The 26,457-nt window shown below is 39.7% G+C and overlaps 2 protein-coding genes across 2 annotated transcripts in view; one reads left to right on the top strand and one right to left on the bottom strand.

Moving 5' to 3' along the window:
* The window catches only part of LOC103807308 (usherin-like), a gene marked incomplete at its 5' end in the record, with an annotated part of 81,574 nt that extends 78,949 nt beyond the window's left edge, over positions 1 to 2,625 (top strand). Inside the window, 2 exon segments of the mRNA XM_009080036.1 lie at positions 138 to 368; positions 2,536 to 2,625. Coding sequence (XP_009078284.1) covers positions 138 to 368; positions 2,536 to 2,625 — 321 coding nt within the window.
* Positions 2,626 to 3,602: 977 nt separating this feature from the next.
* Positions 3,603 to 25,871, bottom strand: KCTD3 (potassium channel tetramerization domain containing 3). The gene is made up of 17 exons (XM_009080035.1): positions 25,795 to 25,871; positions 24,265 to 24,310; positions 23,356 to 23,429; positions 22,859 to 22,917; positions 22,600 to 22,680; positions 21,733 to 21,867; positions 20,131 to 20,221; positions 17,979 to 18,169; positions 13,970 to 14,085; positions 10,054 to 10,141; positions 9,805 to 9,921; positions 8,731 to 8,901; positions 7,434 to 7,589; positions 6,367 to 6,463; positions 5,366 to 5,550; positions 5,125 to 5,263; positions 3,603 to 4,769 (listed from the first exon to the last, which is right to left on the bottom strand). Exons 1-17 carry the CDS (start codon positions 25,821 to 25,823, stop codon positions 4,187 to 4,189), a joined length of 2,358 nt encoding a protein of 785 aa, XP_009078283.1. The 5' UTR covers positions 25,824 to 25,871; the 3' UTR covers positions 3,603 to 4,186.
* Between the last annotated feature and the right edge of the window lie 586 nt (positions 25,872 to 26,457).

Below are 26,457 nucleotides of genomic sequence, written 5' to 3' on the forward strand. Positions count from 1 at the left end.
CTTCTGTTTATAACTGTGCATGTTTTTCTGAAGCATGGCTTTCTCTGTTCTCTTCCACACCTGCTTGGTTGTGTTCAGATAAAATATTTGAGACTATGTACTTCATTGTTTTTAATTATTTTGTGTGTTCCTCCCAGGGACTGGACGATACAAAAATTCCAGGAGCTGCTTCTCCCATAAGCAACCGCAGTGTCTATATTGCACCGGGGGGAAGGAGACCAAGTCAGGGCCAGCTAAGTCGCACATATTCCCAAGCCTCTCTCCATCGCAGTGTCAGCCAGCTGCTCGACCTCTATGACAAAAAGACTTTTGATGAATCACCTTGGGATGCCATTATTCGCAATCATCGCCCTACTGGTCGTGGCCTGGTAAGGACTCCTGCTCCTCTGTGATGCTGTTGTGCATCACCTGCTGGAGTTAGAATCATGAAATTGTCTAAATATTAAAAGCTGCTGGAGATACAGCCAAAAGGCCTAGAAGGACACAGTCAGAGGTTAGATCCTCAGTCTTTCAAGTCTACTGCTCTCTTCTGGAGCCACAGGTGATCACACACTGCTCTTGTAGGATGCAAGGATTCCACATGCATCTGTCTATGGTTGCCATAGAACTCTTAACTCCATGGTCTATTAAGAATATGCACTTCAGCAAATAGTCATGTGTGAGGTGGATGTCTCGGCATCCTTTACACATAGTGCCAGAGACAGGAGCTTGTATTCTGGTGACTCCTTGCAACTGGGACTCAGTTGTTAAAGATAACTGCTCTCCTGTCCTCTGCTCAGTCACAATGCAGAGATCATGTGAATGCTGATGTCTTCTGGCATTTGTGACAAATGATTTCAAACTCTGCCCACATGGGACTAATAAGGAGGTTGTGGGGCCAGGCAGAGTATCTTTTAATTTCTATAGAAGAGGACAGGACTAGTCATTGTTACCAACATGGTTCTAAACACATAGATACAAGAAATTATGATTCTCAAGTCAAGAAAAATGACAACTTTCCTTCCTCTTTGTCACCAGGAAACAGGCCTCCGAGCTTCCACCTTTCCCCTACCAAACATGTAGGAAGCAGTTCAAGGGTCAGCAAGACATCAGTGTTTGCTCCTTGAAAAAGCTGAATAATGTTCCTAAAAATGAGCCAGAATGGGGGTGAAGGGCCTGTAAGGCAGTAGCAAAGTTAGATGGAGTGTGCAGTGTCCGTGGATCTTGTTCAAAATGCAAAGGGAACTAGCGGATAGTCTGGCATATTAAATCCAAGCAGCTTTACCTTCAGTGCACCAAAGGGCTGGAACACAGGCATACCACAGTACAGAGGTGTTGGTACTATCACTGCCATACCCACTTAGACCATAACAGCAGGACCATTCCTATGCTGATAAGGCATAAGAAGGTAGTGATAACGTCACTCTAGAAAAAATCCCTATGGGTGCAGGTTAACCTTCAGCCTGCACTCTGCTCAGACGTCCCAATTCAGTGGTATCATGACTCAGCTTTGCCATTTTCTGTTATCACATCCTTGTGATTTAATTTCTTGGGGACTAACAACTCATCCAGGGTGTACCTCTCTATAATCTGACTGGACAAAAGCACAGCTTCCTGCTGCTGAGGAAGCTTGTGCTCTATCTGCTTATCTTGGGCTGACACCACAATTTGGTTTAACTTGCAAATCCTCCGTATACATGTTAGAATGGGTTTAAAGAATACTCCAATGAATTTCAGAAGTGGCAGAAGCACAAAAACTTTGTCCCTTTTGGTGGCAAATAACCCTAACAGCATGAGCTCAGCTGAGTTATCAAAGCAGTTCCTATATATACACAGACCTGGGCTCTTCTGTCCACCCTCTGTACACTGTCTTACATTACCCTGAAGTCAAGTCTCTGCTCTTGTGTTGCTCAGCTACTCTTGCAACTAAACCTCCTGCAATGCTTTTCACTCAGTTCTTCTCCTAATTACACACAGTAGCTTAGGAATAGGAGCAAATCTCATTCACCCCTTTGTCGAGCTTGCAAATCAATAGACCGAGTGGCTGTAGTGGCTGAGGACACATACCTGCAGCAACATTGCTAGTGCTCTTTATGCTATGGATACAGTTTATTTCTCTCCTGCTTTACACTCTCTCTAGCTCAATGCATTAGCAGGAGTGTAGCTGGAAGAAGCTCAGACCCTCCCTTGGAAGCTTCAAGAACAAAACCTTACCTGAATCATGTGTAACATGGTTGTTACATAAGACAAAAATGTAAATGTGTAGTTTTTCTTTTCATGTCTCCAAGCTCCCCAGTACACTGTAACAAGCACTATTTTACCATTTCTCTGATTATAGAATAACTGATTGCAATTTTTTAACATATTGCTTATGATGAAAATCTGTTTTGCATTCAGATACTTGAATGCTTTCAGTTCTTACCTTATGCTGAGGAAAGGGAAAAACATTAGAAATGCACATATCTATTTCAGAACCATTTTTAGAGGGTGGGAGAATTCCCCATAGCTTGGTACAGCTTTGGCTAACATGCTTCTTTTTTCCCCCCTTCTTAACAGTATGTAGATGAAGATGATCTCGTCAATGTCATCAAAGGCTTCAGCACAGTTACCAAGGAGCACACCACATTCACTGACACCCACCTCTGAAGAACAAAACCACCTTTTCTAGAAAACGGAAAGTGCGTAACTTGCCAAAAGCAGCTTGCATGGCCTTTGGGGGCAGGGATAGGGCTGCTGATTCCCCACCCCATGCCCGGGGGTTAAAACTGGGTGTTGGGAGAGGATTTGGGGGGGGTTGTTGGCCTTTTTTTTCACCATTTTTCACTGTATAGTAAAAACTGTGTGTTAGCACTGACACCTCAGAAAGGTAAGAGAACAGTTTGAAAATCCCCAAGTCATACAGTAGTCAAAGACTGCGAAGGTAGAGGACCTCATCTTTGTCTCTCATCCAGCCTTCACAGTTGAGGAGGGCTGTAGGGGCGGGGAGGGTGGGGTCAGCATGTGTGGTAAGGAAAAGTCTTTCACATGTCCAAAAACCAGCATGTGGCTAAAACAGGCTGCATGGCAGGATAGCCATGTTTTCTCCCAGCCTGACAAAGCTCCACCACAAAATTGTGTTCATGCACAGATGAATAAACAACAGTGAAGGAATTCTTATGAAATTGCTTTAACCTTTGTGTTCTCTCTCTCCCTCTTCCCCACCCTCTCAGCTCAAATTAAAAAAACCCCAAACCATTAATTAATGCTTAACTCCAAGCATGCTTTTTCAGAGGTAGCAAACCTCTTAAGACATTCTTATTGAACACTTGCTGTCACATAATTCCTTTTCTGCTTATGTATTACTAATCTACAGGCAATAAAACTTACCCACCATCCACAGCAAACTAGGAGCAAACAGCAAGCAGTCAGTACTACACAGGTAGGAAATACCATGTCAAGGCACTTGTAATTGAGAATTATTACACCATGACAGTAAACCTACTCCCATATTCATCTCTGTCCTTCTTCCAGATAAAGTGACAAGGCAGCCCTCAAGAGACTGCCAGTTCTGTGTATTCTGCCAAGTATATTTTTATGCATTATCTCAGTCACAATCAGCAAAACCCATCATCTGATACCACACATTTTCAGAAAGCACAAGCAACACTCCTCTGGCAATTTATTTGGACTAAGAGGCAAAATAGTATGCTGTTTTGAATAGCTTCCTCCTTAGCCTGCACAAAACATTTCAGATTTCAGGCAGCAGCATACAGAGCAAGGATCCCATTCATAAAAACAAGACTACAGAGGCAGCCCTGTGAATTAGGCAAAATCCATCCAAGACAGCAGCACCTCTGCAGAGCAACATGTGGTTGCATCTAAAGGGCATCCTCTGCTCAGCAACCAAGTTTTCCTTTAGCACCCTCCCTTCTCCCAGAACAAAAATAATCACAACATATCACATGCCTGACCACATTTACACAAGAATGCATAACAATATTTTGGACCAAGTACCGTACTACATTTTGGAGCATTACATAAAGCCACACATTGATGTGGACGACTCTTCAGAAGTTTGGCAGCAGCCAGGTACTTTCTCATAACCTTAGGAATTTTTATTCTGGTATCAGAACAAAACCCCATTCAAGAAACAACTCACAACAAGTAACATTATGCCTGCTCCCAGCCAGAGGACACCCGCACCTCTTTTTTGCCACCAGTCACTTTTTCACAAGCCATAGTCATGGCAGGATGAGTCATTCTTCCGGTGACGTGGTGAAGCAGCTGTTTTTGTAGGCGATGGAGAAGCTGCACCAGGTAATTCAGGCCCACCTTCAGCAAGGACTGGTACAGAGGCCAGGAGAGGCACTTTCTTCCTTCCCAGGAAACCAGATCCTTCAAATCCCATTTTCTTTTTGCTTTCTGCTTTGGCTTCGTTCTCCTCGTCTGGTCCTCTTCTTTTGAGATCCAGGGAACTCTCTGGCAGACGATGAACCTCTACACTACAACACCCACCTGCATCTGTCACACCTGTGCCTCGCACTTCAAGTGCTGTTGACAGGACTGCCTTTCTCTCGGCTGCACTCCCCTCAGCTGTTGCCTTCCTGGCCTCTGTCTGGCTTGAATTCCCATTTGCAGCAGCTGCCTTTTCTGTTGGGCTTTTGCTGGGTAAGTTAAAGGCCTGGAAGTCCCGGTAGCTGTGAAAGCTCTCTGTCCGCCTTGCTCTTGCCAAGAGGGGACTTTCTCTGTATGGCCGCACAGAACCATACGTGGCAGTTTCGTGGATTGTTTCGTGGTGCTGCAATTGGAGGCTTCAAAAAACATAAGCAACCAAGGTCAAGAAAAGCAGATGTTAGGCTGGGAATAGCAGTCAGTTCTTGTGCACACCATTGCTCCCACCCACCACTGCAACTCCCACTACAATAGCAACATACTCATCACAGCCCCCACACTAGGGCTTCCAGATCACTTTAGGTTCTTACAGGATACTTCAATCTGCACACATAGAAACCAACAGAGATCAAGGAGTAAGTGCATGTAGTTTGAGCCACTTAAGGCATGAATTCAGGGGTTCAGCTGCAGCATTCAGGTGACCAACCCCCTCTCTGCCTACCTGAAAAGTAAAACCTTTGGTGTCTGCAGCTGGTGCCACCCTTGGTGACTTACCTGGAATTAGACTCTCGAAGCCGGTTTGGCTGAACGACTGAGGTGGCAGGACTGATGTTGGGTGTGGCACAGCGAGATGTACTCAAGTCACACTGGTCAAGCAACTTGAGCAGCTCTTCCTCTGTGGGGCCACCAACATCTGAAAGAGACAGTTCTTAGTGGCCACGTCAGTTTACTGTAGTCAGACAGATGTGAGGACAGAAAAAGAACCACACCACAGCCCCGGCATAACACAACTTACCTTTGTCTTCACTCTTATTAACTATGTCCATAGCTGTGGTCAGGTCCCACATCTGGATGCTGCCATTGGAATGTCCAGTGAAGAGGTAGCGGCGTGGCCGGGAGCCCATTCTGCTGGATCCTTCACATTCTCGCACAGTAAATGACGAGATGGTAGTGCAGTCAACTGCCTGGATCTCACAAATCCTTCAGGAAGAGAAACCCCAAGTTACTAGAACAATTGCACCTGGCAGAGTTTGGCCAGTAAAGTCAGTCCTGGTTTGATTTTCTGAGAAGGCACCAAACTCCCCAGCAGGGCTTTGATACTCAATTCAGATGCCAATAATGTTAATGCATTATATTTTCACCCAGATGCAATGTTAATAGACAAGAGATGCAAAAATGAAGTAGCATAGAACTGAGATGCACTGTCTTTTCTGATCTCTTGCCATCTTCCTAGCCTAACAGGAAGAAAAGTAGCTGTGGTCATTTGGCAACATTTTTTACTATGTTGGCAGGAATGTAGTAGAATATTATGAAGTCAAGCCTAAGAAAATAATTGTAGAGATGACCTAGAAAACAGTATCTCTGTTTTAAAGGTTCTAATATCTTCAAAGCCAAGTGCAAGGAAGAGAGAAACTGCTTCCCTGTCTACCTTTGTGAGCAGCATAATCCCTGCCACCAGCAACTTCAACATTAGTTTTGAAGTTTAGTATTAGCATGGTACCATGGTTCAGTCACATATTCTGTAGTCGCACAGAAATGTTTGCTTTGTGAGCTCATCAGGATAAGTCATCATGAAATGAGTCTGACACCACATTTTTAAAAAAGCCATTTCACTTTGAGGTTGTAATAGATCATTAAGTACATCTCTGTTACTAACACAAACTAAGAGATCAGCCAGAGCTGTCAGGCACATTAGATGCTTACTGTGTGCAACTGCATGCACTTAGCATGCAGTTAGCACACAGTTGCAGCCTTCACCTAAACCTTTCCCACCTAAAACTCTCAACATGGACATACCTTTTCCCAGTTGAAGACAGCCTTACAAACAGCTTATTAGTGATGGGAACAACTTTTTGGATAAAAACCTGTTGATCATCACGTTCACCAAAAGGTCCTAGAGGAAAAAAAAGATCATTTGTTTGTTTTTTCCATTCCCTCACCCTCTTCTCCACACAGTCCCAAAGTCCCAGACTCATATTAGTATGGCCTCTGCAATTTTAAAGCATCAGGACCAGGGAAGCAAAGACGACCAATGGCTAGCAAAAGCCATCCAATGGTTAGCAGTCTCTACAGATCCAAATCCTTTTTTGCTGTTGTAAGGGACATGCATTCTTAAGTTCATTGCATGTTCCTGGAGGAATGACTATGTCAGTACAACCTTACATTAGGTCTCTATAATGACAGTAAGTACTCTGTTATTTTGCAGCTCCTAGGTGTCTAAAGGCTTAATCAGATTTCTTGCCATAGTACTGACCCCACCTTGTGTTCACAGGGCATCCTGTTCATCAAAAGGTTCATTTCTACCACTCAGACCACAAAGGAATCTAGAATACTTGTCTACCCATACTTACCAACATGCATTCCTTCAGTACCTTGCTATAGCAATGTGCTAGCACCATTTGCTTCTGCAGTTGCAAGGCTCCAGTAAACTTTGTCACAACTTCAAAGTCATTTGAGAATGTTTTCTACGCATTGTTTAACCCCAACTGAACAGTGAAGTCGAATTTGCAGTAGACCCTATCTTTCCTATGCTCATCTGCTTTAATACAGTCTCCTGTGCTTTCTCTCCTCCAGCTAAACGAAAATTGAAATGCTACATCAGTTTGCTCAAGGAAGAGGTATAGAATCTGTGTTTTGAAGTTTTTTGTTCCTTTTTCTCTCCTTCAGAGAGAATACTCACTCTCTACAGCCTAAATAATATTTCCAGGTGAATCTTACAGATCTGTAACATCTTTTCAAGGGGAGAGCAGTATATAAGAGCTTACATCTATCAGCTGACTTGCATGTTATAGGGTTGAAGATCTGTTAAACCTTTATGAGATGAGTGAATGTACAGGCACAGCACAGCACAAGAGACATCCTACCAATGTCATTTCCAGAACAGTAACTGCCATGACTCTCTGCTTCCTCCAGGGATAAGATTTTGAATGATGCAAGAGGTGTTGAGCCTGGCTGAGTTGAAATCATGCCCCGGAATCGAGTCACAGTCCATGTCCGTACATGGTTGTTATCTGCACAAACTAGAAAGGAAAAGATGTATATTTACAAGGGATGGCAAAACTTTTGAGATAAAATTCTCTAATGATTATCTATATGATACTTTTCAAGATTAAGCAATCAAGCAGAATTTAGTCAATGTGAGGTCACATAGCATCTCCAGACAACAATGCACAAATTGTTGCTGATGTCCTGTTTAGTTCAATTCTTCCCTCAGATATTCATGAAAATAACTGAGACAGGTGAATCACAGCATTAAGGTCTGACTGAGTAAGCACCAGTAGCCTACAGCACCCTTCAATCATCTGTGTGTAGATACTAGGACATGCCATGAGAGCAGCTTGGCAGCAGAACCCTCCTCACACAATAGTGCTTTTCCATTTCACTCATCAGTTACTCAGTGTCGTATTTACAGATGTGCCCCTTCCAGGCACTGAGGGATTAGCAGCAGGTTACAGGGGAACAGATGATCTCCGAGCTGTTTATTTGCAATATAATTGGATACCGTGTTTCCTGTTCCTTTTCTAAAAATTATTTGATAGCAGTAGAAAGCAAATCTATTCTCTGCCATGCCCTAGCTGCTGGATTCTGGGTGAAAGAGATTCTTACAGAGAAAGGAATGGCTGCATCTTCCCTGAAAGTAAGACACTTTCCTGAGCATAAGATAGGACAAACAGAATAGCAAGAGAAACATTGGGAGACTGCTAAGAAAAGAAACAGACAGCCCTTTGAAGTCACAGGAAGGCTTTTTCTAGGGCTCAGGAGAAGATGGTGCACATTTTGCTGCAGCCCAGAAAGCTCCTGAAAGGCTGTTAAAAGAAGACAAGTCCTAAAGGACCTGCCCACAACAATAAGACTTGACAGAGATGTATTTGTTTACAACCCCTTTTATTTCCACAAATGGCAACCTTGGAATAAGACACAAATGAAAGAGTGAGGTGTTCCAGTATCTGACCAAATAAACCTAGGCCTTTGAACTGCTAAAGGCTTTAAAGAATGCTTACTTTAAGAAAGAGGAGCCAAGTCAACCTAGCCCTTCCTGTGACCCCAGATCTGTCTATCTATCACATATGGGAATGATGCAAGTTATAGAGCAATGCATACAAATAGTTCATTGCTCAGGAGGAGGGGGGAACCACCAGTACAAATTTGAGCACAGATTACCTGACACAAGGTGTTTCTCTGAGAGCATGATCTTTGTAACAGGACTTCGATGAACTGTGAAGGTCTGAAAGAGCTGAGGCCCAGACCCAACTGTTTCAGGGTGCTGTACAATCACCCTCACTGCTCCAGAGCTGGTGCCATATGCAATCTCAATCCAATTGCCACTTACACCTAAAGTAAGCAAGAACACGGTTATTCCCCCAGGAATGAAAGCTTGTCTTACTGGGAGCCAGGAAAGGAAGCAGTAGGAAACAGTGTGTTCAAGCTTCCACAGTAACAAAAATACATTTTTTAAACACTGTTTACTCATTATTTTCCCAGAAACAGGGAGGGCATTGTGTCACTAAAATAACCCAATGTTTGTTCAATTCCATACTACACTCTTCAAGGCTGTTTTAACAACACCCTTCTCTCCCATTCTTTCCTTCCTCCTGGAAGTGAAAGAAGAAATGGCTAGTCATATAATCAGAAATTTTGGTACTCCTCAGAGTGATATGGTCAATATGTGCCACATGTTTATTTTTCTGCCTTAGTGGGAGACAAATGGGAAAGCAAAGCAAACCAGGAAGGACTATAGTTAAAAAGGTCACTGTGGTATCAATATAGTTATGTGAGTAACCACTTTCTCCCAGTTTTTTTTTTTAAAGTTTACTTTGGGTTTTTGTTGTTGTTGCTGCTATTGTTTCTCTCTTAATTTAATGGATAGCTGCACCATGATACCATGATACTGCTACACAATAGCTAAGCATCATCCATCAGCATATGGAAATGTTTCTAAGTATATTAGTTATAAGCTTTTATATCTAATATATAATGCACAAGCATTAATATATACATACACATAAGAACATGTACCTATTTATGCAGATATATAGGTGTCAGGGAAAACAGCTACGTCTAATATTCATAATTCATTTGAAGATGATTAAATGAAGAAAAATTCTTTGTTTATAACAAGATCTACCTTGTCTGCTTTAGGCCTCCTATGCAGCAACAGAAAATATCCATTTAGAAAAAATAAAAAATCACATTTCTAACAGACTCTCAGTGAAGACACAGTGACAGAATACTGACTTGTTTTCGGTGTGAGGTAGACACTGAGAGCTGTTATAGCATCATTGGAGGGATCATGGTACAATTCCGTCACAAGAAGATCATTGTCTTTCATTCTCAGTGGGAACTTCTGCATATCTGTGGGGAAGAGAAATTTATTACTCTGATTAAACAGAGTTGTTCTGGTGCAACTTCAATCAAATGAGGAGTTTAACAAAAATGTTTCTCAGTACCACCTCCTTTCTATTCCACCCTGCTCCCATTTCTTACCTATATAGTAGATAGAACCATTGTTACAGCCCAGCAGCAGAAAAGACCCAGCAGTATCATAGCTTGTGATAGGAACAACATCCTGAACCTGGCACAAACAGAAAGGAAAAGAAAAAAAAAAAATAAAAATCAAGAACTTAGGTTGCTATTTTCTCGGTTTTCTGACATTTTCAGTATATTTTGCTGAAGTACCGGACTGAAAGTTTTGTGCACACACTCAAACATACAATAGCATTCTTTAAGTACTGCTGGTAGATCACATTCCTCTGCAAAACTAGGTCTTAACCCATGGAGATCAGCAGAAGCATGCAGACAAGTTAGCACAACTGCTTTGGAAGATCCTTCTCCATGGGAAGGTACAAAACCTGAGTGTGTTGCACCTAAACCACATTTTCAAAAGTGGATTCTTTCTGTATGCCAAGTGAGTGCATTTCACACATTCTGTCCTAATCTCTTCTTCCCTTTCTGACAAGTCCTTAAGAGGTTGCTTGACCAAGGAACTAGATGTTGCCTCTATGCCTCCTCTCACCCCAGTTTTGCATCCCTCTGCTGAACTCTAAGGAAATCTCTGCCTCTAGCAGATATGTAATGTTTCATTACAATTTCTCACTTCAATACACAACGACACCAAGTAAACTGGAAAGCAGCCCTGTCATATTTTACTTACTGATCTACAACTTAAGGTGACCTGCTTTGACCTCCAGGATCAAAAGGAGTGCTTATTCCCTGAAGTGGGACAGAAATCTCGGGCAGAGAAAAAGTTTAGCTTGTTCTAGGTAAGATCCTCTATCTCAAGCAATTCTTTTTTTTTTCTCCAATCCCGAAGAAGAAAAAGCCATTTATCCAGAACACTCAAACGTGCACAAAATAACGGCATTTTTCCTGTCCTCCATACAATTCAGTCAGTCCACTTAATGGACACTGAATTCATGGACATTTCAGCCTAAGTTCTCATTTCTCTCTGGCCAGCAGCATCCTTCCAATGGCTTCAGAGACTCACAAAATCATTTGCAAAATATCTACAATGAATCTATTGGATAAAAGCAAAACAAACTAATCAGGGAACTTTCCCCACACCCCAAAGAGCTAGGACTTCAAACCAGTACCCATTCCTAACCCAAGGATGGTCCATAAGCCCCTAAAACATTATAAGCCTATCTTTCAGCCTTACAGAGAAGGCAACAATACAAAATAGCTTCTGCATATTTTCCAGAAGATGGAGGATTGGGGGACAGGGAAAAGGCACTTTCCCTCCTTTCTTTGTTTAAAGAACTACATCTCTCTCAGTTATATTCATCTACAATTCAGCATATATCCAATGCTAAAAATATTCCTTGGAATCACTTGGATTTTCCCCATATAACTGATGACTGAATGACCTGGAGAAGGATCTTTGACAATTACTGAAAAGGACTGCTATTCTTGATCTCAATACTTCTACACAGTACTTTTTCAGATATAGCTGTTTAAGTACTCTAGCCTCTCCTGCAGTCAAATTCATACTAGACCTAAGTAAATACAGCATCTAAAGATCTGGGTTACAGGGCTTTGTTTAAAAAGATTTTTTTTCTCCAGACTATTTTAAAGAAGCAGTACGAGAGCAGAAAGGCAAGAAACTAGAGTCTCAGCATCTAAGTCAAAGGATCAAAGTGCCATGTGCTGCTCTCTGGTTCATAGGCCAAAGGTATATAGAGAAGCTCAGCCATCTGCAAAAGGTTTACAAAACTAATGAAGGTAGAGGCAACCCATCACCAGATAAACCACTTTACTCATCACCTTGCAGAAGACATAACTGCAAGGAAAAGTCTGAGCAAGAGGATCCACAATGCTGCTAACAGCAGATTGACTAACTGGGTCAGAGAGATCATACAAAATAAGGACAGCCCATCCTTCTGCAGCAGAGGTAGGAAAACCAGAGGCGATTCAGCAATTGCATCTGCCAAGATGTGAACTTTCATTACAAAACAGAGCAACACAATACAACAGTCACTGGTAAAGCATGGCAGTGAGAATCCTCACACTTCAGAGTAAGATTCTCTGTCATGCTCTACTGCTTTATGTTACCTATTATTCTATAACACTAAATATTCTGCTTCCTTTAAGCTTTCATTTGCTAAGAATTTCATTACTAATGTATCTAGCATCCACAACCTCCTCCTCCTCGTTGCATGCAGCTGAAACACTGACAAAGAAGTAAGTACTAGGGAAATCACCTCAGCTGGTCTGCTCAAGATTCAAGAACCAATCAGACACAGAGATGAGAGGTACATTTTTAGGGTGCAACACATCAAATACAAAAATCACCAAGTCAGGAAGGATAGCTTTGCACAAACTAAGCCTTCTTAAAGTAGAACTTAGAAAGGCATTAGCCTCAAAGCAAACAAAGTTCTTGCACTGAAACAGGCATCAGTACATTCAGTTCCACAAAACCTCTCTCACTGAAGCAAGTATGGTTACATCGTATGTCCAGAGCTATGGGCAACTCATGCAAAGCAGTCTCACAAATATCATATATCAGAGGTGCAACCCTGCCACTTTAAGTCTTTATGGGGTCAAGAAGAATATGTTATAAAGGGAGATGAAGGTTTATAGGAAGATGTTTGGGGTTTTTTTTATCTTACTAACAAAAAAGCCACAGGTACAGAAAGCATCTTGAAACAGGTTTGTTTTGGGTTTTTTGTTTGTTGTTTTGGTTTTGTGTGTGGTTTTAAGTTTTTTGTTCAGTTGGTTTTTTATGGGTTTTGGTTTTTTTTAAGGGAGCTATTCTCATCCTCTTAAAAAAAAAAAAATCCAAAAAGCTTTATTAGGACATACTGGCATGTAAGCATCTTTGAAAGACTTTCTACTCTTCAGTAAGAAATGCTTTCAAAGGAATAGTCAAAATCAGGAAAGATTGCTGTGGCTAACCCAGAAGCAAAGATGATGAATGGGACATCAGTTTTTATTCCTTATGACTTGCTCCTTTAGAAGATATTGTCAAACACCAGCTTGTCACATAGCATTAAGTTGTCTCTTAACAGAAGATTTTGCAAGGCACCAATAGAATTTTAAATAATGTTTTGTTGAATTCAAGGCCTAACATGCCTGTCTCTAGTGCAGAAGCAGTGCTATCCCATACTTACTCTCTGTGTTACTTGTTACCAACCAGTTCTGCCACTTAAGGGTTGAATCAGAACTTAAGTCAGCAAACAGTGCTGCAGCCTCAGGTCAGTTCTGCCTCTTGAGATTTGCATGGCAGTTCTGGGATTTTTATTGCATCCAGGTTTTGGGCCACAAAGACGTATATCCAGCTGTGTTACAAACTTTGTTATTCATATAAATGCTCAGCTATTTCTTAGACTCATACAGACTCTGAAGATCTCTCTATTTAACATGCATTCTGACAACAGGAATAAAGTCAGTGCAGCCAGAAGCATCCACACACAAGACAGACATTTTTGAAGTATATTCATGCTTATTTCTGATGAAGCAGAGGCTCCTGTTGTAAAACAGCTTTTGAGATCTCCAGATACCAGACTGCCTTCTTGTTTTCTTCTTCTTTCAGATGGTACAGAAGTTGCTGCCACACATTCCCCACAATTTTATTTCCTATGATCCTACTGAGTTTTTACAAAGTTAGTAATCCATAAGGAAGTTTAAATACACATACACACTTGACATTTCTTACCCCAAATCATACTACATCCTTTTGTTTGAAAGCCTAAACAGCATGCTTGGCAGTAGCACCAAACTATTCAACATTCTGCTCACAGGCACAATACTCAAATACCCAGGTGATAAACTCCATTAACACAAGTCAGGGCTGAAAACCCTGTGACAAGCATTTCCCACATGCTTTTAGCTTACTTCATTCTCTTTTTACTAGAAAGTCATACCAGCTTATAGAAAGTGATGCAGAAAATCGAATTGGACATACCTGCCAATGCTGAGTCACAGCGTTCCACACTCCCACTTTCCCTGTATGGCTTGTAGCCACCAACTGGTTGCCAATGAAGAAGAGAGCATCTACAGGGACTCCAAGACTGAACACTCCTACAAAAAAAATGAAGAGTCTATGAAGCTTATCTAAAATAAAGAGGAAAAAACAGTAACAATGGAATCTCTCCATTATTATAATGTCATACGTATTAGAATAACAAGTAAAAAACAGCCAAAACTGGGTTTGCAGTGTGGCAAATGAGGTACCATTCAAGCAGCAAACTGGGTTCCATTAAATTAAATGGCAGCATGATGTCATCTCTACTAATGCCATCATTATTTGTGAAGGAGAAAGGAGGCAAGAGAAGGTAGAAGAGCCCATATGAAATATGCAATCATTATTTTTCTACAGCCATTGAGTTCTCAAATGGCTTTAAAATGAACAAAATCATATTACAGCAAGCAGGATTTTTTGCTATTGTTTTGTGGTTGTTTTAATTTAGCTGTGACTATTAAGTGTCATTTAAGAACCAGTAATGTCATGGTTTTTGCTAGACAGACAAATTTGTGCCATACTAGTTTGCAACTGCCTATTAAAGTATTACAAGTTCTCAATGCTTTTTGTTTTTTTAAAGTCCAATCAAACAGATATATTCTGAAAACATATTTTAGAAACTAAATATGGCTACAAGGCTTCATCCTTATTCCTAGGAAAAGACTGAACAACTCCAATGTGACCCTACTTGAGTACATTCTTGATTTCCCTTCTAGCAGAAATATTTGAACACAGAAAAATAAGCAGCCTGCTTTCTTTCTGTCTCTTTCCATCTCCAGATCTTTTAGTTTGTTTGTAGTCCATGAGCAGAGAGTACAGGCTAACATACCATTAAAACCTGAAGTTACATAGGAAAGCAGTTTCACTAATCATCTCTTACTATTCAAATCTGGAAGATAAAATTTACCAGCAAATGGCTGGCCTTCCAAGTAAAGGAAGGGTGGGACCAAGCACATTTTGCTCAATAACAATCAAAACACTGCAGAATATGACAGGCATCAGGGACTATGGATATTGTAGACCTTAACATCTGAGGTTTTCCACAAAATCAATCCTTTCTTTAGAGCTCCCAAGTGTCATCATAGATCCAACATGAATATTTTTAATTGAGCTGTAAATTTGGATAGCCTACTACATTTTGCACTACTTATTGTCCATGTATTTAAAAGTTACAGCAAACTGAAAAGGTCTGAGATGATTTCCAAGTTTGCCAGCTATGAAGTCTAGCAGACTGGCCTTGTAATAGCTTAGTTTGTAAATAATTCCAGGGTACATTTTTCTACCTGGTAAGTACAAAAGTACTGGGGGATACATTACACAACCAAGTGTTACGCTTCACTCACAAGTTTCCTATTCCATACTACTAATATACTAGTCCTCACTAATATACCTTAACTGCCACAGACAGATGTTGTCAAAACAAGAGTACCCAATAGCTGGAAAATTTCCCAACATTGTTTTGGACAAATTTAAATGAACAGAGCCATTCCCAGCCAAGAAGCAGCCCTCTGTTACACCCTAAGAAGGAATCTCAAGAAGTTCAATATATACTTATGTTTTAATTACGATGCTCAACTGTTTTCCAGGGCACAGTACAATCATTCAATGCAGATAAGATTCAGCAGTACAGGGTACATGAAAAAGAGAATAATAAAAAATCCACAGAAACAACTAGAATTGATTACTCTAGAGAACGATGAGGTTCAAGGAAATCAAGGAAGACAGCTTGAATGGTCTGGAGGAATTTGAAATGTCAGTCCTGCTTAGGCTCAACAATCTTGAGACCCGTCCACAGGGGAGACAACACTATATGTAATGACAGGCTCTTGTCTTAAGGGTCCCTCTCAGTAAAATACTGCTTACAGCAGCAATCCAGCAGCAGTGTCTTATGTAAGTAATACTGAAAGGAAAGAGAGCGCTCTGGGAAAGCTCTATCACAAAGATGCCAGCCCACAGAATTTTCTGAAGATGGTGTCACCAGGCTCCAGCAACTGTCTGGAACAAGTAGTTCCTTTCACAAGATAACAGCAATGTACTATGTTGCTAGCACAAAGCAGGACTGCAAGTATTTGCCACTACAAGGAAACAAAACAGCTATATTCAAGTTATTACTATTAAACACAAGCGTATTTTATTTTTTTAAAGCAATCAGCATGACCTATTACCCAAAAGAAGAACAGTACATTATGATCAATGTTAGTCTGACTGAGGATCCCATTCTGTAGGCACTTTCTCTCTGCTTCCCCCCTCCCCCTGCTCCAAGTGGCAAATCCTTTGTTTCACACTGTCACTTCAATGCAGCACAGCCTGTTTAGCAGAAGTGCTTTCTTCAGTTTTGTTGCCATGTTCAGTCATAGTCTGAGCTATCAGAACCTTATGATACTGGCATATTTTAGAGTTTTTATTTGAAATAGAAGTCCACTTATGGGTTTTGTGTCTCTCTGCACTTGATTTCTAAAAATCAAAAGATGATGCTTCCCATATCTTATTGCAAATCCCAGGGTAACACAAGCAGCTAATTCAAATGAAAAAATGCAAGAGGAATGTAATAGCACAGTGCTTAAAGCAATGCCTATTAAAGGAGTACAGCTGTCACACCAGCTCTTCCCTGTCTTTAAGGCTTGGTCAACAGGGGCATAAAAGAAGACTTCTCAAGTACAATATTTACTCCCTGTTTAACAGAGATATTTCCTATTCAGCTGTGAGAGACACCTTTTATATATTTTTTTAAAATACAATGGAACTTCCTTTTCCTTGGCTGACCATGATTATATATAAGAGCTCTATGGGTCACAAGTAAAAGAGCAGTACACAGCTGAATCACCTGACGCCAGACCTTTGCCTTTACCCATCTTCAAATCTGACTGTGTTTCCACTCAATCAAGCACTCAAAAGAAAAAAAAAAAAGAGCAACTGCCATTAACATAGCTAGAAATTGCCTGAGAATCTTTCAAGTAAGCTCTTCCTTTAAAGGGACATGGACCAAAACTTTAATTTTGACTTCAATTAATGACCACAACAATTCTCATGGCTTCAACTATGGAGATACATCTAATAACAAATTAAGTCAGCATTATGTTTTAGAGAAAAGTGTTCACATAAGGAGACTGCTGTCATACTTTGTTAGCAATATCCACTGCCAGAGGAAACAGACATTACTGGCATAACAGTGGTTATTCAAACACCAGGGATTAGGCTAGAGGAAGTTCCAAATTCCATTCTCTTCACTGCCTCCCAAATTTGCCCTGTATTTGAACAACAGTGACTCAGACAAGCCACCAGATCAGTACCAAGGAATATTTTCTTCTGAAAATGTCTTCTTGCTGTTTCTAAAGCCTCCCTAATTGTCTGTCCTTCAGTGCCAAGGTTTACAAGCAGTAATTCCTGTATGCTTAACATAATAGTGTGCTTTTTTCCCTACCTAGACACACAAGTTACAAACCCAAGAAATTTTCACTTTCCAAACTCCATTTATGAAGTACATTTGACAGAGAACTGCAATCTCTTCATCATCTCTATGTAAAAATATGGCTTTAATAACATAAAGGAAAGAAAACAGCAGAATCTCTTTGTATCTGTGGTTTTCCATCTCAGAAATTTAGTTCCTTTGTGCTATGGCCTAGATTCAAATTCAAGTCCAGGGAAAAAGTTTAAATCTCAATTTGAATCTTCACACAAAAACCTCAAACTGAACAGTAACTATCAGTTAGCACCTGTTCAGCAAACAGATTGCTCTTTTATTCTCCATCTTTTTGATTTTGAGGAAGGATTCCTGGTGCAGAACAGAATAAAGTTAATATGCTCTAACAGGTTGCTACACTATAGCTTGTTCTGTCAGCTTGTGAAAGTGAATACTGAATGCTACAGATCATGCATACCTCAAAGTAAGGTCTCAGACTTCTTTCTGGTTTACACACACACAAAGGAAAAGAACACAGGCAATTATAGTTACCAATTTCACTGCCACTACCACCATCTTGGATGCTCCACAAGATTATGCTGCTCTCTGAGGCAACTGCAACCATCTTGTCCTTGTCTCCATGAGGTCCTCCAACCACCTTAGCATTGAGAGCCACTCGCTCAATTGTCCAGTCCAGGTAAGGACTTGTGAACACCTGCTGCCACCCAGATGACTCTTTGATTCTGGAAGGGCAAAAGAGGGAACAGGATGCAGACAGAGATTCAGAAACAGATAACCCAATCTAATCCCGAATCAGTGTGGATGATTCAGTCTTACAGGCTAAGCCACAAAACTTCAAGTTCTAGTTAAGAACTATAGTCTACGAGAACTGCATTTTTCTCCTATTGAAGTCTGAAACTGCATACTATTTCAGAGCTTTGCAGCTAGTACTAGAGTCCTGTGCTAGGCTTTTTCCCCATATAAGCATATCTGATGTACAAGTTAGAATATGAAGCCAAAAGCTTGGCCTAGACAAATGCTAGATAATGAGGATCAGCATGAGACTTTACAAGAAAATTCTATTAATCTCCTTATATATCATGCAAGACACCCAATCATGCTTTAGCATAATGCTCTGCTATCTAGTAGCATTTTCTCTTCATGGTATACTGTAAGCAGATAATACAGAACTGATTATAAGCTTCATTTTTAGAGGATCATTTGGCTGTGCAAATTCAAAGAAGTCTGGGAAAATTACCCTGTTGAACCATAAAATACAGAGAGGTACTAAGATATAGCAGGGAGGGGGGAAAAACTGTTACCAAAAGCTGTATAACAGCAGAATGAAGGAGGGAAAATGCCACCATTTTATTTCTAGAGTTCCTTCAAGTTCCAAAAGAAAAAAGATACAAGACTGCTGCCTTCAGTAGCACTTTAAATTGGCATGTTGACCTGCAACCTCTCTCAGCAACCATTCAAGTCTAACATGCTTCATCAAAAGCATCACTAATGACTTAAGTTCAGTGGTAACAAGTCTCATTAAGTAAATTACCAAACAGGAAAGAGGCAGAATCTTTCACTTTAAGGGAGCTAGCATCCAAGGAAAACAGTCAGAGATAAATTCCTAAGGAGGGGACAATTAGCACAAAGTCAATTGCAAATCAGTACCTCTTTCTCTGTCAGACCATATGAAGCATAATTGAAAACAAGAACATTAAGAAGAGCAAGAGAAACCACATCTAGTACAAATTAAAGCAAAACAAATTGCAGTGGTGAATAAAAGTTAGATGTGATTTAAGTTACAAAGTTTAAGCAAGTGAATTAGTATTCTACAGAGTAAAAAAGGCAGCAAACTATAGCTGTAGCTTGGCAGTAACCAGAAAGAAGCTGTTCACATTACACTCTTGTCCCTTCTGTTTCTGAACCACAGTATGACAGCTGTGTTATATTGGTTTTGGCAACAGCTCTTGTTAAAACATTACTTTCCATTGAAAAGACAGTCACCAATTAAATCAAGACTACCAGATGTGAACTAAAAACAGCTTCTGTAATATGAAGGCATTGCTTATCTTCACCTGATCTTAAAAAATAGCTGGTTTGTTTTCAAGGCATTTAAAGACACTTTTCAACCATCCAGGTGAAGCAGCAAGTGCTTAAGAGTTCTACTAAGCCAAAAAACCTGAAGTTTAAGGCAAGGTTCATCCCTTATGTACCAAAAATCCATTAACTGTTTCAACTTCTTTGACAGTCTAACTTCACAGCAGGAAAAAATTTTAGATGAATCTTTCATTTAAAAGCCTGTTTTAAATAAAAATCTAAAATTGACATCGAAGCAGCAAAATTTGAGTTCCTATCAAGGCACTTGATATTTGCACAAAAAAAGCCAACAACTCGTATTTAGAGGACCAGACTGAATGCTGTCATTTCAGAGTACAAAAAAATCAAAGCAAATGACCATGTATTTTGTTAGCTTCCTGTAACCCAACAAGCAACTCTATTCATACCTGTAGCAAACAGCAAAATGGGCATAGGCAGCTACTATCCAGTTGTGGTGTCCAGCTACTATTAGGACTTTCCGCGGGTCCACAGGAAATCCTAAAAAAAACCAACAAAGCTGAAGTCAGTTCAGAGTACAAAAAAATCAAAGCAAATGACCATGTATTTTGTTAGCTTCCTGTAACCCAACAAGCAACTCTATTCATACCTGTAGCAAACAGCAAAATGGGCATAGGCAGCTACTATCCAGTTGTGGTGTCCAGCTACTATTAGGACTTTCCGCGGGTCCACAGGAAATCCTAAAAAAAACCAACAAAGCTGAAGTCAGTGATGAATAGTGGGTCCACAGGAAATCCTAAAAAAAAAACCAACAAAGCTGAAGTCAGACAAGTGATGAATATTAGATGAGCATTAGATAAGCAGAGACATCTATAAGAGGATAGAGCTCCCTGCTAGGATAGGCAATAGAAACTTTGATAATTAAGTTTCTCAAGAAACATTTTCAGATTGTAGTTAGCAGTGTTATGCCTCACAATCCTTACAGTTATTACAATTCCTACATGGAAGAAAGACACTTCATCTCATCACTACAAGGCAAAGTGTCAAGGCAAAGTGTTCATAAAGAGAAAGAGGCAAGTACATGCCTCAGTTCCTACATGGAAGAAAGACATTTCATCTCATCACTACAAGGTAAAGTGTCAAGGCAAAGTGTTCACAAAGAGAAAGAGGCAAGTACATGCCTCAGTTTTAAAGCCTGCCTAATTGGTAAAAAAATTGATGACTATAATCAAATAACAAACAATACTCTCTTTTCCAAAAGTTCTTCCCAAATAGTGCATTATAATCATCAATTTTTTACCAAATAACAAACAATACTTTTTTCCAAAAGTTCTTCCCAAATAGTGCAACCCTGTTTTATTATTCCAGACTGTAAAACTGAAATTCCCAGTATCTCAGAACACCTATAGAACATTTATTACCTTGTGGGAGCATGCATGTTTCTGATCTAAAACTAAATTTGGTTTGGCAGAAGTGTTGGAAGAGCATACATGTTTCTGATCTAAAGCTAAATTTGGTTTGGCAGAAGTGTTGGACGGCACTGGAAATCAGTAGTTATTGTACTTCCCTGAGTTAGCTCTCAGCCCAAATACGCTGAAGAACTAGTGCCCGAAAACTGCATCTTCTATCTCATTTTCCCCAAGACTATCTTCTTCCAAGCCTGCAGCAACTCACAAAGAAGAGTCATCAATTCATAACCTTATTTTTATATTACCTGGAAATAGATCCACCTTTAACATACTCTAAATTTTCCTAACACTGCTACAATTTACAGGATTATAACAGAAATATGAGACTTTAACAGCATAATTTTGCTTACAAAGTCAAAAGCCAGAAAACAACTTAGAATTTTTTCTGTGAAGACTCCGTTTACTCTAAAACCTTGACTCTTGCAGGGCAAGAGAGGCACCAGGAACAAGAAGGAGGTGGAAGAGCAGGAAGCTGAACAAAGACCAAAGAGACAGTGGTATCTCTGGTCTTTATCACGGCTTTAGTACAGTGTAAGACATTTGTCTAAGGGACCATGCTAAAACTGCATGAAAAACTTTGATTTGCCTTTCTCTCAAGCCACACATCTTGACTGGGCAGCAGTGAACCTTTAATACTGTATAGGGACTAGTGTTTAACTAAGTATTCAGCAATTTTAATTAGGCAAACATCGAATAACAGATTTAAACCAGATATGATCACTGTTTTTACTTCCCAGAGACAATCATCTTAGCAATTTGGTTTTGAAACTGACATTCCTCACCTAGCCTGACTGTACCTTCCCCAGTACCGGCAAGTGTAGGTTGGACACCACTTCCATGCATATCACTCTCATTCTGACCAGTTCTAACATCAGCAGGGAGCCCAGCAGTATTACTGATTTTACGGCTGGGAATGCCTATAAAAGAAAAGAGTTGTTTTTGTCCCACTTCGTAAACTTTAGCAATATAACACATAGCAATAGAACAGAAAGTCACTTCAAAATACAGTATTAATACCTGTGCATTTTGGTGTAAAGTTTAATTCACCTGCTATAGGAATTGGGCAATATTGTAACCCTGAAACAGAAAATGCTTTTCTTCTCTATGTTAACATTCACAATATAAGGAATTATCTTCAGAAAACTTGTCAATAATTAGCTAGGTATCTTTAGACTTCAGGTTAACAATGAACTGTGTTCAACTCTACAGAGAAGTAAAAAAAAAAAATCTAACAAGTATTCATACTAGTAAGGAAAGCTCATTTGTGGTGGTTTGCCACCCAGACATAGGACACCCAAGGTAACACCACCCTCAGAAAGAAGAAAGCACACCATGCTGATAACATTAAACTGAAATGCACTCAAAGAACATGCACTCTAGTCTACTACCAAACATGGCCTACTTAGTAACTAGCATGCCACACCCCCCTGCCCAGTACTCCAAACACACCATTTCACACAGCACATAGATGAAAGCACATAGATGAAAGTTTGACTCAGATTAATATTTAGTTCAACCACTCATCTTTAGCTCTCCATAGGAAGGCCTTCTCTGAACAGTTTGACAGCTAGAGTAACTACCTCAGGCAATTATCCCCACAAACTAAAGTGGTGACAGCAAGCAACATCAGACCATGAATACAAAAATACCTGGAGGAGGTAGGTAGCCATGAAAAAGGACACTGCCACAAGATGAGCGTTCCAGTTCTTCACAGAGCAGCAGCCTTCTCACTGAGGAGGAAAACCACAGCTTTCACTTCCTTGGAAATATCACATTTTCTCAAACATGCTTCTGTTTTCGAAAAATTTTATTTTGAAAATAGCATCACAACTGTCCAGGATTTGTCAGTGGGCCATTACTCAGTAATACATATAAGATGACCTCACATTTAAAAAAACCCAACATTACCTAATGGAGTGATTCCATAGAATTCAGCTTCATGCCTGAGAACATTAATACTCACTCCCCTAGAGAAATCACAAGAACAAAATGAGTCAAGACCTTGAATAGAAATACTTGCATATAACTGGATATTACACAACATGAATATTGAGCTACCTAACAGTTTACAGAATTACCACAAAAGGCATTCAGTATGTTGATGTTTGAGATTTTAAAATTATCTTAATTTTACTTAGCTTTCATTAAAATAAGGATACAGAAACACTAAAGAAATGCATTACCAGAAGTGGTTTAAATTACAAGAAGCTACTAACAAAAGAGAATGCTACCATTTCTGCCTCCACCACACCATATGCATACATGGCCCTCCATCTACCAGGGACCTGAGTCATATACCAGATACTCAGCTAGATGAGTAAAACTTAACAATCTTAATTTGAACAAGTTTTCGAATGGTTCTGATTGAATTAATTTTCAGTAATTGACATAATTAGAGTTCTTACCGTAAGTCTAACTCCTTTGTGCGAAGAAAATTTAAAATGGGTGCAAATGCTGTTGGATCTCGGTCAATAAATATCTGCAAGGAAAAATTGCTGTACCTGAGCACTACTATGGAACAACCATTAAGTAAAATGCTTTTTTATGCTGTGCATGAGAAAGAGGAGTTGAAGATGAGGTATCCAGCAGGCTAACATAACCCCAAGTTTTTTGGGCCTCTTCTTTGCTCTCATCACTCTTCTACAATCCACTCATTTCACAGTCTTAAAGAACATATATACAAACACTGCTGCAAATAGTGTTCTTTAGGTTCCGGAGTCTCCACAAAGGTCAATGGATACTCTCTATCATGTGTTCAGAATGCAGTAAATGTAGTAATATCTTCAGACAGGTTTAGACTTTTGAAAATTAAGTGAATTATCACTAAAACTACCTCCACACTTTTAGCAAAGTACTTGTGTGCCTTACTATCACTCAACAACATTACTGTAACTATAGTTTCCTATTTAAGAATATCATACCCACACACTGGAAGGGTCATTTTCCTACATGTATTTGCCAAAAAAAGCTACATTTCCATGTAGGAATACTCAATTACATATGTAATGCCTATCTAATGAAAACTATAGCTCCCTGCAATACAGCAATTACCAGTTTTTCTGTTTAAGTACAGTTGCTGTTTCTGCATTGCCTGTACAATGCAGAATGACTATAGAAATATGCACATTGTTCCAGTTTCATTTACCTTGGAATGGAGATGAGAATCAAGAAAGCCACAGAGGTCACTAATTTTCATAAAAGTTTAGACTGACTCAGGCAGTGTAACTCCCATTAGCACCCACAGTGAATATGCTTTAGGAGAGAACCTAACCAAAAGCATAATATTAATGAGTTACAGTAAATTTACTACTCACAGCACCAGTTTCATCCTTTAGTGTTGAAATTCTTCCACTCAGCAAACTGAAACACAAGAAATCTTAATCAGATGACCCTCAGAAATGTATTAACACAAACACAGGATGCATACTAACATAACTAATACGTATCTAAGGTACTAACACAAACACAGCAAACTGACACTTGGTCAGTTTGCTCTCTTTGTGTATTGTTGGTTACATTTTGGTAACAAGGTGTACCTGAGCAAAGAAAACTGCCTTGGTAAAGCAGAATGCCAGAGGCGGTGAAATATCTCTCCTGAACAAAGAGGCAGTGCATGCACACCTAAGAAAAGGCTGAGAGCTGCATTATAAGTACCTTCAGATTCCCAAAGAAAACAGACACAAGGCCTAGCCTGAAAAGATGGAAAAGTTTTCTCTGGCATGCAGAGGGCTTCATAGTTTGTTAAAATCTAGTTAAATTGGTAAAAGGTGCTGAAGCAAAATGGGAAGAGTTAACAACCTAATCTGCAAGGACTTACTGGACAAAAATGGGATGAATTTATTTTTTTTTAACACAATTTGACTTCCAAGTTTGTCTTCCACCAGGTCAAAGTACTTTTGCTCCAGACCCATACAAGCCACAATGCTAAAATCTCATTTTTATGGATACGATGGAAGCTAACTAACATCAGCGGCTTCATTTCAAGATTTCATCTGAGTCTGGATGACGATTACCTCTGACATTTTCCAGTACTGGTTGACTTTCAGAACAACCTCCTTAGATAGCATATAGAGTGTCGAGAGATTGGGAAACAGCATGAGACTTCCTCCTTGTGCCTTTCATTGTGTGCCTCAAAGAAGGTGACATTTCCTGGCATTCCATTTGTCTGAACATTTCAATAAAACTGGAGCAGGCAATGCTGCCTATGTCAGCTGCCAGGCTTTCATGGGGAAAGAAGTCTTCAGTAAAAAAATTAAATGTAAGGAAGCAAAATTGCCTGCATTTAAGTTCTCCTTTATGTGTTTAGGATTAACTGGGGTGATACATGTACAGCATCTACAGCACAAAACACAAACAGTAACCAGCACAACCTGCAGAAGTAGTAATGGCAGTGGCATAAAAGGAGGATGTTCAATAATTCAACAGCTCCTGTATCACAAGTTAAAACCCTCAAAACTTTGAGTTAATTCAGAGTACAGCAATAACTCAAAAAAACCCCAGTTAAAAACAGTGCTACTGAATATGGCCAGTAACATCACAAGTGGTCATATAGTAATAGTCAGCAGCATCTCCCTTTCCTGCAGATTTAAAGCATTATTTCCACAACACTCCTTCAACTCTTCAGCATGTATAAGCTGCCATGGCTACATTCAAGAAAGAAGATGTCTTTTGAATAAAGAGTTTATTTCAAATTAATCTGTCGCATTGCTTGAGATAGGGGGAAAAGCATTAAGGACACTAATAAAGACACCATTTACAACATAAATTAAGAACTGAGAACACAAATAGTTTTCTCAATGACTGTTAACCTGTCCTTGTTTAATGTGATGATATATTAGAAATACCTGGAAAAAAATGAGTCTGGAATCCACATCAGTGTTTGTCTTGAAGTGCTGAACCTAGGAAAACAAAGCAACAAGTTCAGAATCAGCTGTAAAATTTGAAGGAAGTCCTCTTTATCTAAAATTCTTTGATTTGTCCTACAAAGCTAATATCAAACAGGTTTGGGAAGTGTGAGATCATTTAAATGTTTGCACAAAGTCAAAGACGTTGCAGATTGTTTGCACAGACTTTCCTTAAGCATGAAGCAGCACTGCCTGGAGACCCCAAAAGTATCATCCTTTATATGTTTGTAACACATTGTCCCAAACATCCTGTATTGTCCTGGTTCTCATACTCATTCAACACTAATGCTTACAAAAGAAGTCCCACAAAACCCAAACACACTATACACACAGACAAAATCCAGACAGTAAAATATAAATTTATCAACAGTGTGCTATATTTGTCATTCACTGCATGCTACTCTTACTTAGGACTCAAAGGGTGCAACATTGTGCACCACAAAAGGCTACAATAAGCTTCAAGTTAATATATACTACAGTAACTTTTAACTATTTGCCCTTATGCTATTTGGGCCCCTCTGGGTGGTGGTGGGGCAATAAGAGTAACAATTAAAAGGAAAAAATGTATTTATTCTGAATCATATTATGAAATAATACAAATTA

This window comes from Acanthisitta chloris, unplaced genomic scaffold, assembly GCF_000695815.1.
Source record: "Acanthisitta chloris isolate BGI_N310 unplaced genomic scaffold, ASM69581v1 scaffold1158, whole genome shotgun sequence".
NCBI classification, from domain to species: domain Eukaryota; kingdom Metazoa; phylum Chordata; class Aves; order Passeriformes; family Acanthisittidae; genus Acanthisitta; species Acanthisitta chloris.